The following is a 12,038-nucleotide window of genomic DNA, read 5'->3' on the forward strand; positions in this document are numbered from 1 at the left end:
GCTCGGGCACGGCGGGGCCCGGCGCGGGGACCGAGGACCGCACCTGCCCTGTCCCGCACAGCTGAGAGCGAGGGCGTGCGGCGGGGATGCTCCGCGGGAGCTCTCGGGGAGGAACGGAGGATTGCGGTCTGGTGCCAGCTACTCGCTCTTCTGCCCTTATCTCTTTGCTTCCCTCTAGTAGTTGTCCCTCTATTCTCGCCACACTTCCATCTGCGTGGCTCTGCCGATACCGTCCCTGTACGCCAGGACTTGCCTTCCTCCAGCTCCTTCCTATCGAGGAGATAGGACTTCCCTATCTTGGGAAGAAAAAATATAGAGGGCAAAATATCGTCTTGCCAGTGGTATCTTTTGCGACCTCTGTGCTCAGCAGAGGTCTTCCTTTCATTTTTCCTTGCAAATGTCCAACAATTTGAGAGAGAATATTTATCAAGCAGAAATTCTTTATTACATTTGTGTGGTTCGGTGAAGCCCCCAAGCTCCACAATAGGCACTGAAGTTAAAGTGCAAGGCAAATGGAACAGGCTGGGAGGGAAAAGGGGAGGAGAAAGCTTCATTTCTTCAGGCAGAAACTGGATGGAACAATCCTGAGAAGGAAGGAACAGCCACACTCTTTCCGTGACATTCTGGAGAAGGTCATGTTCCATTTCAGCCTGAGACACAGAACTGACTCACACTCCTGGTGTTTCTGAAGAAAAGAAATCAGTGATCTGTTCTACCTCTTTCTGTTCTTAGGGAAGAACGCATTTTGTGTGGTGCTCTTTTAGCCACTTACCTGCTTTGGGTTTCTACAGTGACCAGCAGTGAAGGGAAAATATTAGATCATGTCGGAGTTCTGGCTAATTTCTGCCCCGGGAGACAAAACAAATCTGCAGGCATGGGAGAGAATGAACACTGTGACATCTAAATCCAACCTGTCCAGCAACAGTAAATTCCATATTCCAGACTTAAAGGTAAGTGAGGAAGGGGTTTGTGTATGGGCAATACAGCAGCATTGGCCAGGGCTAAATTTGGGATAAATATGGAATGTATCATTTGGGATAATGTGCAGACAGTAGAAGGAGACTGTGGTTGGGGGATGAGTTGTGTTCAGTCAACTGAAAATGGATCAGAAAGAAATAAGTACTTGTGCTTGAAGCTGAGCTTCACATTGGAAGTGTACATGTATAAGGAACATGAGTTGTTGAATATGTTATTCATGACGTATTCATATATGAATATGTTGAGATGTTAAATAACTGATCTCTTGCATTCCATGTCCAATTTGCTCCTAGTCATCAAAGTAATACATGCATTGCTAATGCTGACTATCCACAGCCATGGCAGCAAGATTACTGACAGATAAAAGACTTGCTTTTTTGTATGCACACCTGAGATTGATATGATTTTTATCATCCATGGGCCTTATTTTTACCATCTGTGGACCTTACCCCACTGGGGTTGGTGACAGTCTTCTTATGTTGAAGGAGGTAAAGCATTTGGAGTATCTGAAGATGCCCATTCACATCCTATTTGTTCTACATAAAATTTGTTTCTTCTCCTTTAGATTGACCCCACACAATGTTGAGCTGGCAACATTACACGAAAAGGTTTGGCAATATGCTGCAATACCATAAATACGGGGTTATGACTGACAGTGATTCAAAAAGCAGATGTTGGTCAGAAATGACATTGTGAGAGACTTGCTTTGGTAATAATAGAGAACACAGACAGACACCCCCTTTTGAATAAGTGCTGCTTCCCTTTGTTCTCTCAGTACATCTGACTTGTTTGTATATGTGCTTTATTTGTGTGCATTTCCAGTCACTGTTTTGTCTGGTTGAAGACTATTCTATGCAGCTTGATGATAGAGGATGAAGTGAAAACAGGAAGAAAGACACTGATGTGTAATCTTGAGACTACACATACTTTTTTCCTTTATTGGAAAGGGATTTTTATGCCCTAGTTCTTGGGTAAAGGAATTGCTACTATTTTCCACCAAGTAAATAAAGGTCTGCCAAACTGTTGAATTCACATGTACTGAGGACAAGTCAGTCTCCTTTAGTGTCTGCCTACAAAAGCCTTAAACAGAGTTGTGGATCTTTCACCTAATTCTCATCTTTTACACAGGTTGGCACACTGGATGCTCTTGTTGGTCTGTCAGATGAGTTGGGGAAACTTGATAGCTTTGCTGAAAGGTAAAATAGATCTTATTTACCACCTACAAATGAGAAATGTCATTGTTTTTGTGGGATGATATGTCCTTGTGTTCACCTCGTCTGACTCAGTTCAGCCTGGACTACAACTGGACTAAAGTGGTTAGGCTTTGTTTAACCCCTCTGTTGACTGTCATGGAGTTATCACAAAGTAAGGATCATTCCTTAAAATTTAGCTGAATAGTAGCTTTGTCAGCATAGCAATCCATTCAAATGGCACTGCTAGGGAAGCTGTTTCTCATAAGGAAACTGCTTCAAATGGTGGGTTGTAGGGTTATTTCGTTCTGTTTTGTGCTTTTGTTTTTGTTTTAAAGAACATCCTCCCATCTCATCCAGAAACTTGATAAAACAACACTTAGAGAATGTGAAGCCCTTCCTGATTTTGTTTTGACAGAATATTTCTATTGAACCTTTTATCCCTTTTCAACTAGATAGACGACTTTTAAGGATTATATTCTTTTGAATGAAGTCCAGACCTCTCCCTCTCAGGCTTTTAAACTCCTTAAAAAACAGAATATTGACTCATATTGCATCAAACCTAATTAAGCAAAGACTCACATGATCTGCTTGCTGACAATTGGCAAGTTTGTCTTTTGGGACAAACTGACCTGGGTGTACAAAAGAATGATGTGCAAACTGAGAAAATGCCAGGTTTTAAGATAGTATATGGCACAAGGTAGACTTTGAGGCAGTGAAGGTTTAAGCTGCTGGGTTTTTCTGCTTTGTTCTATTTTTTTGCTTTGGCAGCTTACCTCACATGTAGTTTTGGTCACAGAGACATGCATTAGCTTTGGATCTTTTTGCCTTTTTTCTCCCAGTCTGGACTGATAAGCATTTTCTTTTGTCTAAATATGCTCAATCCTTTCATAGATCTTTGTGTGGCAGTTGCAAAGATATACAGAAACCCTGATATTAACTGTTTGCATCTATGCTAGGCAGTTCAGGTAAAAGTTGGTCTGCTAGAATACATTTCTCCATAGTTTATTTTTTTTTTTTTCTGATTGTACTGATGCTACATAAGGGTTGTATTAGAATGACTGCATCTGATAGATAATTCTGGGTTCCACACAAGATTGATCTTTTAGAATCATAGAGTATGATTCCTATCTTGAGTTGAAACAGACCTATTACGATCATTGAGTCCAACACCCTGCTCCTCACAGGACTACCTAAAACTAAACCATACTGCTTTTCTGTGACTTTAAGCAAGACAGAGCAACTTAATTTATCAACAAAACCATCTCCATTGTGACCCTGCCAAAAATACTGCCCCATATTCTTTGTAGCATGTTTCCAGCTTCTTCTTCACTGGCAGAAATTCTTGAGGAAGTGGAAATGGGGGCAAATTTGGGGAGAGATGGTGCCAATACATGCTGTCTGTTCTAATGGAAAGTGTTGGATGATTCCTGTGGATTTCTTCCAACTCAGAATATTCTGTGATTCTAGAGTCTCTAGTCAGGGTAGCAGATAGGAAGCAACTGTCTGATCTGGGTTTGAGGGCTTCCAGAAATCATCAGAACTAATTTTTCAGAAAGGCATAACTAATTCTCAGCTTTGTGAAGAGTTAGGACCTCTGAAAAGCTGACTGCAGAATCCATGTAAGACCATGGAAAGCAGTTAGAAGTGAAATATCTGTCAGAGCTCCTTAGGCTCACTGACTCCTTCTGTTATCTTTGTCTGTACTTGCCAGCATGATACAGCTGCCTGCTAAAGCTGAACACCACTTTACTCCACTAATTGTCCCTTTAATGCCAGTAATGACTCTTACCCTCAGATGGGCTCTAGGCATGGAGCAGGAGGGTCAGTGAGGCCCTTCCACTGTGATCTGCTGAGGCAAGGACTCTCCCTGTTTGTCTCATTTGCCTGTCAAGATAGGTAACCATTAAGATTTAAATATAAGAAAGAGGTTTTGAAAAATAAGAAAAATGCATTAGAGTAGTAACATTCAAGTAGTAACAGAAAATAACAGAATAATCAAAGGTATTAGGAGATTGAGTCCCACAAGGACATACAAAAGAATTTTGTATTAAATAAATCGCTCAGGTTTTTTGTCTAGATTGAGATTCAAGGGTTAAAATGCCAAGCACTCTCACTTGGTTGAAGTAAATGGCATCCAGAGGGTTACAAGCCTTCTTCAGATGACCTGAACATTTATATTCCTGGTCCCGTGAAAGAGCTGCCTGCTGAACTGTTGCTGGATAAACACAGCTGCCAGTAACGCCAGGCAGCACAAACCTGTCAGCACTGCCTCCTGCCAGGACAGCAGAGAAGGGGCAAGAGTTTGCAGGAGCTATTGTTTCCACATACTTTTATTATTTATTTACACAGGGAGGAGGAGTGTTTTTCCATGTCATCCTGTGGTAGCATGGAGCTCTCTCAAAAGCTGGCAGTCTCCTGGGTCACTCTTACCCGGGGGTTCTCTCTGCTCCTCGGTCAGTGGCATACTTGGGAGTGGCCTCAGACTGCAGGACTTCTGCTCCCTGCAGTATTTCAGAGGCCTGGTGGATAGCACCCTTTCTTTCTCACTATTGCCTAAAGAGTGCTAGACTTTTTTTTTTGGAAGCTAATGACAATGCAGGGTTGCAATCAGATTGCAGAGGCAAAACATCACAGTCTCAAGACATAATAGTAGGTTAAATGGAGTTATTGCCTTTATAGATTTTTATTACTACTTCTTGAAGCAGTTTTGCTGAAACTCTTTATAATGCATCATTTGATCATGACATTTGCTCAAGATGGGATTCATCTCATCTAAAGGCAGAGATCTGATGGTTGGCTGTGAAAGCTTCCCATTGTTGGATGTCAGTGTAGTCAGTGGGGTTCCTCCAGGAGTCTGATTCCTGTCATTTGTCCCAGACATCAGTGGTGTGGAGGGGGTGGGTTCTGTTTTTGCACAGGAAGTGTATTGGGTGAGTGAATCCTGTGTGCATGTCACAGGATGTGCACAGAGGCTAAGGCAGGACTGGAGAACATTCCTCTGGCACAGTGTATTACACACAATGTGGCTGTATCCTGCTGCAGGGACCATGGGATGTGTGGGTGGGAAGAGAGCCAAGCCCTGCCTGGGCAGGTAGGACTGTCAGGTGCATGAGAGCACACACCTGTCCCACCCTTTGTATCCATGGAGAGAGGCCAGACCTGTCTCCCACCTGTCAGGTCAGCCACCAGATGCACTCAAGAGTAATGAAAACAGCTTGGGCCCTTTGGAGAAGCTCCTGGTTTACACATGTTCCTTTGAACTACTTTCTCTATAATGTCTTTAGCCTTCTGTTATGGTTTTACCAATGCTCTCTTGTTGCAAGTTCCTTTGGGCTCTCTGAGCATTGTGAAGGAGACAACAACCAGCTTTATTTACAAGCTGAAATTTGCAGAAGTGCTTGGCAAGGTTGCAATTGTCAGGGAACCTCTGTCTGGATCCCTCAAGCCCCCCACAGCCTGAGTGTGGGCAACACTTGCTGTACTCCAGCAACCCCCAGCTGCTGCCGGGTCCCTACAGGGCTGCAGCCAGGTGGTGAAATCTGCAGCAGCTCTGAGAAAGGGATGTGAACTGGAGCACAGTGGTATAGATTCCTCCTACAGGCACTCTGAACTGCGCCTGTCCAGGGTCATGAGAAGAATGATTTGGGTTGAAAGGGTACTTTAGAGATCCTCTAGTTCCGACCTCCTGCCATTGGCAGGAACATCTTTCATTAGACCAAGCTGCTCAAAGCCCTATACAACCTGGCCTTGAATGCTTCCAGGGACTGGACATCTACAACTTCCCTGTGCAACCTGTGCCAGTGCCTCATCACCTTCGTAGTAAAAAAATTATTTTTTTATGTCCAGTCAAAATCTACTCTTAGTTTAAAAGTGTTGCCTCTTGTCCTGTCATTACAGGCACTGGTAAAAAGCCTCTGACCAACTTTCTTATAAGAGCCCATTATATACTGAAAGGTGACAAGAAGATCTTCTCTTCTTCAGACTGAATTTATCCCAAACAGCACAAATTTTAAGTACTGCATTCTTGACAACATTAGAAATCTGATTTTTCCTACCTGTCATAGGACTTGAAAACCTTTCCCAAGACTTTAAGTTTCTTCACAATAACAGAGACAGATGCAATTGCTTTCCAGCACATGAAAGAAAAATCCTCTTCTCTGATGCTTTCCTGGTATCTACACCTGGCCCAAAGTCCCTTTCCTGCTCTTGAAAACCACAGGATTGGTCACAGCAACACATCTTGTCCAAACACTGTAGATGCCCTTTCAGTCTCCAGCTCATCTGCAGCTATAGTAGTCTCCCCTCAGTAAGGAAAGATAAATGAAGCAGAAATGAAGCCTGCTGTTACACTCTCTGTCACAATGCCAAGGATTGTGTCCACTTCATGTCTCTGCTAGTTTAATGGTCAGGCAGTAACATGGTAGCTGCTGGGTTTTTTTCAAAGTGTAGTCAACCTAGGACAGCTAGGGAACTGCAGGCCAAATTCTGTGAATATTTTTGAGTGTAAAAGGATACTTAAATAACCAGAAAGTCTCTCATCCTGTATGAGACAGGTGCTTTGACTAGAGACAAGGGGAGCTACTGCTAGAGGGACTTGATTAATCCATTTCTTAAAACAAGCAAAGAGTAAGTGGTACAGTGGAGACAGTGTTCTCTAGGAGGGCCTCTCTACAAATCACTACTCTGAATTGGACAGAAGGATTTGAATCTAGTTGTCCTACACCTTAAAGGAGTGTCTTGTTCACCATGGTAAAAGAGAAGAGAAAAAGAGTCCTGTAAAGAAAAGGAATAAGAAAAAATCCTCATCAAGCAAGATAACACTGCTATTTTCCCTTGAGTATTTTCTGAGAACGTTTTCTCAGTGAACTCTAAGGACTTTTTTAGCATCCTATGGAACAGATCTTTAGTCAATGTCTGTATGTAATCTCCTTTCCCTAAATTTCCTTGGAGGTTTTAAACATGAGTTTCTCACCTGTCTTGCCTTCTGGTTTCTGCTATGTGTATAATGAGTGTACAGAAGACTGAATCTTGATCTTTTCTAAGTCCAGAGCACAGGCAAAATGACGTTACCTCTGTTTTTGCCAAGATCAGTGTATTTAAAGGGTCTGCATTGTGTCCTAGATTTTTTTGTTTTTCAACATCTGAATTGCAAACTAACCTGCTCTGCTTCAGAAGTGTTTTATTTGGGTATTTCTGTGTTTGTCAGATCACTGTGAATCTGTTTTGTAATAATTTTGTTTCTTCACTAACAAAGTTTCTCTTGTTAAGCGTAATAAGGAAAATAGCCCAGTACATAGGAGAAGTTATGGAAGACTCAAAAGATAAAGTCCAGGAAAACCTTCTGGCCAATGGAGGTAGGTGCTGTGAATGTGGGGGTTTAATTGCATTGATGCTGCTTTTGCTTGCTTCAGAATATGAATGTGTGGAATTGAAACCCACACACTTTAGAAAGGAGAACCACCGGCAACATTTTATAACAACATGTCTAGCCTGCTCCCATTTTTCTCAGCAGAAGCTAACTTTGGAGTGAAGATGAAAGTAAGAGACATCCTTGTTCACTCCTAACATGACCTAGCACATTTCTGTGCCCTGACTGGGCTTGACTTCTTAAGGGCACCTAAATCTCATTCTGTATGGCTGTGTGTCAACTGTCAGTGATCTGTCAGTAATTTGCATACCCCAGTTATTCTGGAAAAATACAATGTAAAATTGGATGTGGTATGCATGCTGATTACAGACTTGCAGCATAATGCTTTTGGATAAACTAAGAGTGTACACTCCATTTCCCTTTTCTGCAATGTTGTACTTCAGACCTGTATTAGTAAAGGATGGGGAGGAAGTTCTCTTAGAAATGTCCTTGAATTATATAAAACTGATGTTTGATGAGTGCAACTGTTTGAGAAATACAATAATCACACTTACTGTGTTTCAGGGCTAAAGGATAAAATGAAATGTCTCCAAAGTATGTTGAGAACTGATGGTTGTGGTGTTGTTGCATGCATTTGTGTATATTAGTGCTAGACACAAGTCTTGGTCTGGTTGTAGAGATACAGTGATCAGGTTACGATGGATTTCTCAAGTAACAACCTCGTAGCTTGATCACGATATCCCTATGACTTGAGTAACAACAGGTTTTATTAATTTTTTTTGTTTCCTCTTTTTACACCATTTTTTTCCCTATCAGCTCTGCATGTGTTGTATTAGAAGGATATGGAAATTGCTTGCATTTCTTACTAATTTCCTCTGTCTGGGTTTGGTCATCTAAACAAATCATATTGAATTAGGACATTAACCTTTTAAAAATTATTGACTGCATCTTAAAAAATGAAGTCAGCTTTAGTATATGAGAATTCCCCTAATATTCCTGTGTCAGTCTTCATAAGCATCAGCAACTTTACTGTACCAATTCTTCCTCCTTCCCTTTCTTATTAGCAAAAGAACTATAAAGTTGAAGACTTCCTTGAGGTTGTGAAATCAGAAACAAAATTATAAGACACAATTTCTTGCTGTGTGGTCAGGTTTCATACTGTTCGACCATACCAAGATGGTTTTAGGTAACACTGCATGTTGCTCACTTGTATATAACCCCCAAAACAGTTTGGTCATGGCTGTGTGTCTAAAAACTTTTTTGCTATATTTGTAGGAAAAAAATTGCAAAGTAGTAAAAAATACATCACTTTTAGTTACATGAACTTGCATAGACACACATACACAGACACTCAACTTTCCAGTGGACAATGGTTGAAAGCAGCCACATGCAAATTTCTCTCTTAGAGAGGGAAATGTGTGCTTGTGTAATATAGAAACTTTTAATATATCATTACAGCATAAACAACCTTTCTTGAAATGTAAGTAAAGCTTTTCTTCAAAGATCCATACCAAATTTTCATCCATTTATGGAAATGTTAAACCTAAATTAATATTAAAATTTGGTAAATGGTGGAATAATTCCATTCTTTATCGTAAGCCCAAAACAAAGCAAAATGGGAAAAATAACAATTTTTGGAGAATTAAGTGTTTTTGAGAGGAAGTATTTAACATTGCATTTTAGAGCTGGGTGTGTAAGTTAGTTTATGAGACATTCAGGCTGTGGGTTCTGTGGGCAGCTGTGAGCTGGTAGGAATCGTCTGTCCTGGGTGGGCAGCTTTGTGAAGCCTTTTGAAAGTGACTCGAAAGGTTCCATAAATGAGGGATGCCATTCCAGGAGCATCAGGGTGCTGGGGCTGCTTGGCATTTTAAACACAGCTCTGCTAGTGTGTTGACAGTAGTTTGTGCCATCCCCAAGGTTAGGCTGCTTAACTAACCTGCACCAGTGCCAGCTAGCACTGGCAAGCTCACTCAGGAGTGAGCTTGAGAAACCGGGCTGAGAACTCATGCTGTGCTCAACTGGCCAGCATTTGGATGCTGCTGAGATTCAAGAAATGTAAGGATAGAAAGGCCATGTGAAGTTCTTCAGGGAACTTTTATCTCTCTTCAGCTATAAATAGGTCAGTGTCTGCCTTTAAAGAGCCTGTGTCTGCAAAGCCTACACACATGAGCTTAGCAGAGAGGCAGCAGGGTGAAATCTTTGTGTTCTGTACCCCATGCTGAAATGCTGTGTGGACTTTGTTGCTGAAGTGTTTTCGACCTCTCTGCCTTCCCCACAGAGATCATGAGCAGGCATCAACGGAGAGCTGTGCATGCAGCAGCTGTGTCATAGCTCTCCCAATCTTCTGCAGTTTTGCCCCTTTTCTACACCCTCCCTGTACAGAATTTGCTTGTTCCTGATCAGATATTAGCAGGAAGGGTTGGATCTTTGCCCTATGACTCTTGTCCATTGGATGTAGGGGACATTGACACGGCTGTGGTTTTCAAAGAGGGGGAGAACAGTGCCAAGGCAAGTGCTCTCTGCCTTCCAGGCAGTTTATCTCTTGCTAAGAAGCCTATTTCTCCTAACATAAGACTTTCCATGCTTTGGAAATCTAATAGGGTAAACTGACTCTGTTGTGGGGTGAGAGAAGCCCATGGAAAGGATAGTGCTCTCCTGCCAAGGGTGTTCAGTATCACATGAGACTGCAGAGTACCCTCAGTCTGGTGGTATGGCAGTTACACAGTTTTTCACATTCCTTCTCCTGCATCTTGGTTCATAAAGTTTTCCTCTAAACCTCAAAGTAAACCATAAGAAATTGTGCTCAAACCTTGCTGTGGGACTGAATTCACTCCCTGAACAAGGCAGCAAAGAACACTGAAGGGCCCCAGCATGCATGTCCTTTTACTTGGCACCTTGAGCTGTTTTGTTCCCTATCACCTTAGAGCAACTTCCCAGACATTCTCCATTTTTACCCTCCTGGTCTGGAAGGTAGCCCACCCTTTAGGTGACAGTGCTTCTGGCTTCTTTGTCTAGACCTTGAGACCCTGCCTTCTGCCTTCCCCTTGTCTCCCTAACCTTCTGGGGGGCAGTCCCAGCCCATCTTGTTGTGGCAGGATGCATGACTTTGCTCCATCCTATAAAGGTCTGCAAGAGCACTGTGTAGTGGTGTGTTCAACATCCAAAGGCCCTCAGGACTCAGACAAAGAGCTGTTTGATTTAATGAGCTGCTGGAGGGGAATTCCTTATTCGGCACCATAATGTACTCAGGCTAAATTTTTTCTAACATCAAGAACCCTCGATCTTCAAACAGTGAAACAGGAACATCTTGTTCTTGGGGCTGGTTGTTGTATGCATTCATTTCCCCTTCATTCTGGAAGGAAGCCCTGGGTTCCTGTGCGTTGTTTTGGGGGTTGCATGCACAGACCCTTGCTGTGAATTTCTGTTCTTGGATGCTGTGATTGGATTTATCTAATATATAGTCTCTAGCTTAGTGTAAAATGGAGACCTCTGTGTGCAGTCTATGAGGAATTCCTCATCGCACCTGCATTTGTTTGATTTCTAGTGAGCTTTTGACTGAATCACAGAGAAGTGACATCTGCTATGTTCTTAATACCTTTGATCAAGCACTCAGCAACCCTGAATATTACTGCTGATCCCCAGCACAAAGTATTTTTCTGATAGCTGTTGTTGGGATTAAATTCAGGCATATTGAAGAAATCAAGACTGAGATTACACAAAATTGTTTTACTGTGAAGAAGAACAGCTGTACACTGCTGTGTCCCACTGATACAGATAATTTTACACTTTTTCTGTACTGTTAGGTGCAATGCAGAAAAGATTTTTGGTTTAACTTTTAAGTTTTTGGATGTTTAAGAAGTTGATTATATTGGGCATAGGATCTGTGCATATTTGCTCTAGATAAAATCTCTATAATAATTGAGAGGTGGGCTTCTAGTTAACACTCTAAAGTTAATCAAAGCTATGCCTAAGCTATAGTGGGGACTACTTCTCAAACCTTGACCTGCCATCTGATACACTATCTGCTTTCATGCATCTCTTTGCATTTTCAGTTGACCTAATTAGCTACTTGACACGGTTTGAGTGGGACATGGCCAAATATCCCATAAAGCAGCCACTGAAGAATATATCAGAAGCATTAACAAAGGTAAATTGTACTCATGATTTTAAGATGTCAGCATGGGGAAGCATGTCTTTTTGGCTGGTTGTGATTCTTTCTCTCATGGCAGTCAGTGGGAGCTTTGCTTTTGGTTTGGGCAGGAACAAGCTCAGAAGCACACACTTTGTACTGAAGCAGTTGATATTATTTTAATTTATCTGCAATAATAATGATACATATATTGAAACCTATTCAGTCTGTAAGTATATGGCACTTTATCAGATTCACTAGAGTTCATTGATATGTTTTCTGCACTTTAATCCCCTTCATTTTAATTTTCTTTTTTTTTTTTTTTCATATAGTGTCATATTATTCTCCACTTTGGAGATGTTCTTTGTGA

General features: G+C 41.7%; 1 protein-coding gene across 2 annotated transcripts in view; it reads left to right on the forward strand.

The window, feature by feature from the left end:
• ATP6V1C2 (ATPase H+ transporting V1 subunit C2) overlaps positions 1-12,038 on the forward strand; it is an 18,956-nt gene continuing 6,918 nt past the window's right edge. The window contains exons 1-5 of one of the 2 annotated variants that reach the window (XM_033513065.1): positions 1-126; positions 792-950; positions 2,107-2,174; positions 7,440-7,525; positions 11,592-11,686. In XM_033513065.1, the coding sequence (XP_033368956.1) occupies positions 822-950; positions 2,107-2,174; positions 7,440-7,525; positions 11,592-11,686 (378 nt within the window). In that variant the 5' untranslated portion in view covers positions 1-126; positions 792-821. Of the gene's footprint in view, positions 127-410; positions 951-2,106; positions 2,175-7,439; positions 7,526-11,591; positions 11,687-12,038 lie in introns of those variants that run through there. The other variant, XM_019005976.2, reaches the window with a different exon arrangement.

This window comes from Parus major, chromosome 3 (genome assembly GCF_001522545.3).
Source record: "Parus major isolate Abel chromosome 3, Parus_major1.1, whole genome shotgun sequence".
NCBI classification, from domain to species: Eukaryota; Metazoa; Chordata; class Aves; order Passeriformes; family Paridae; genus Parus; species Parus major.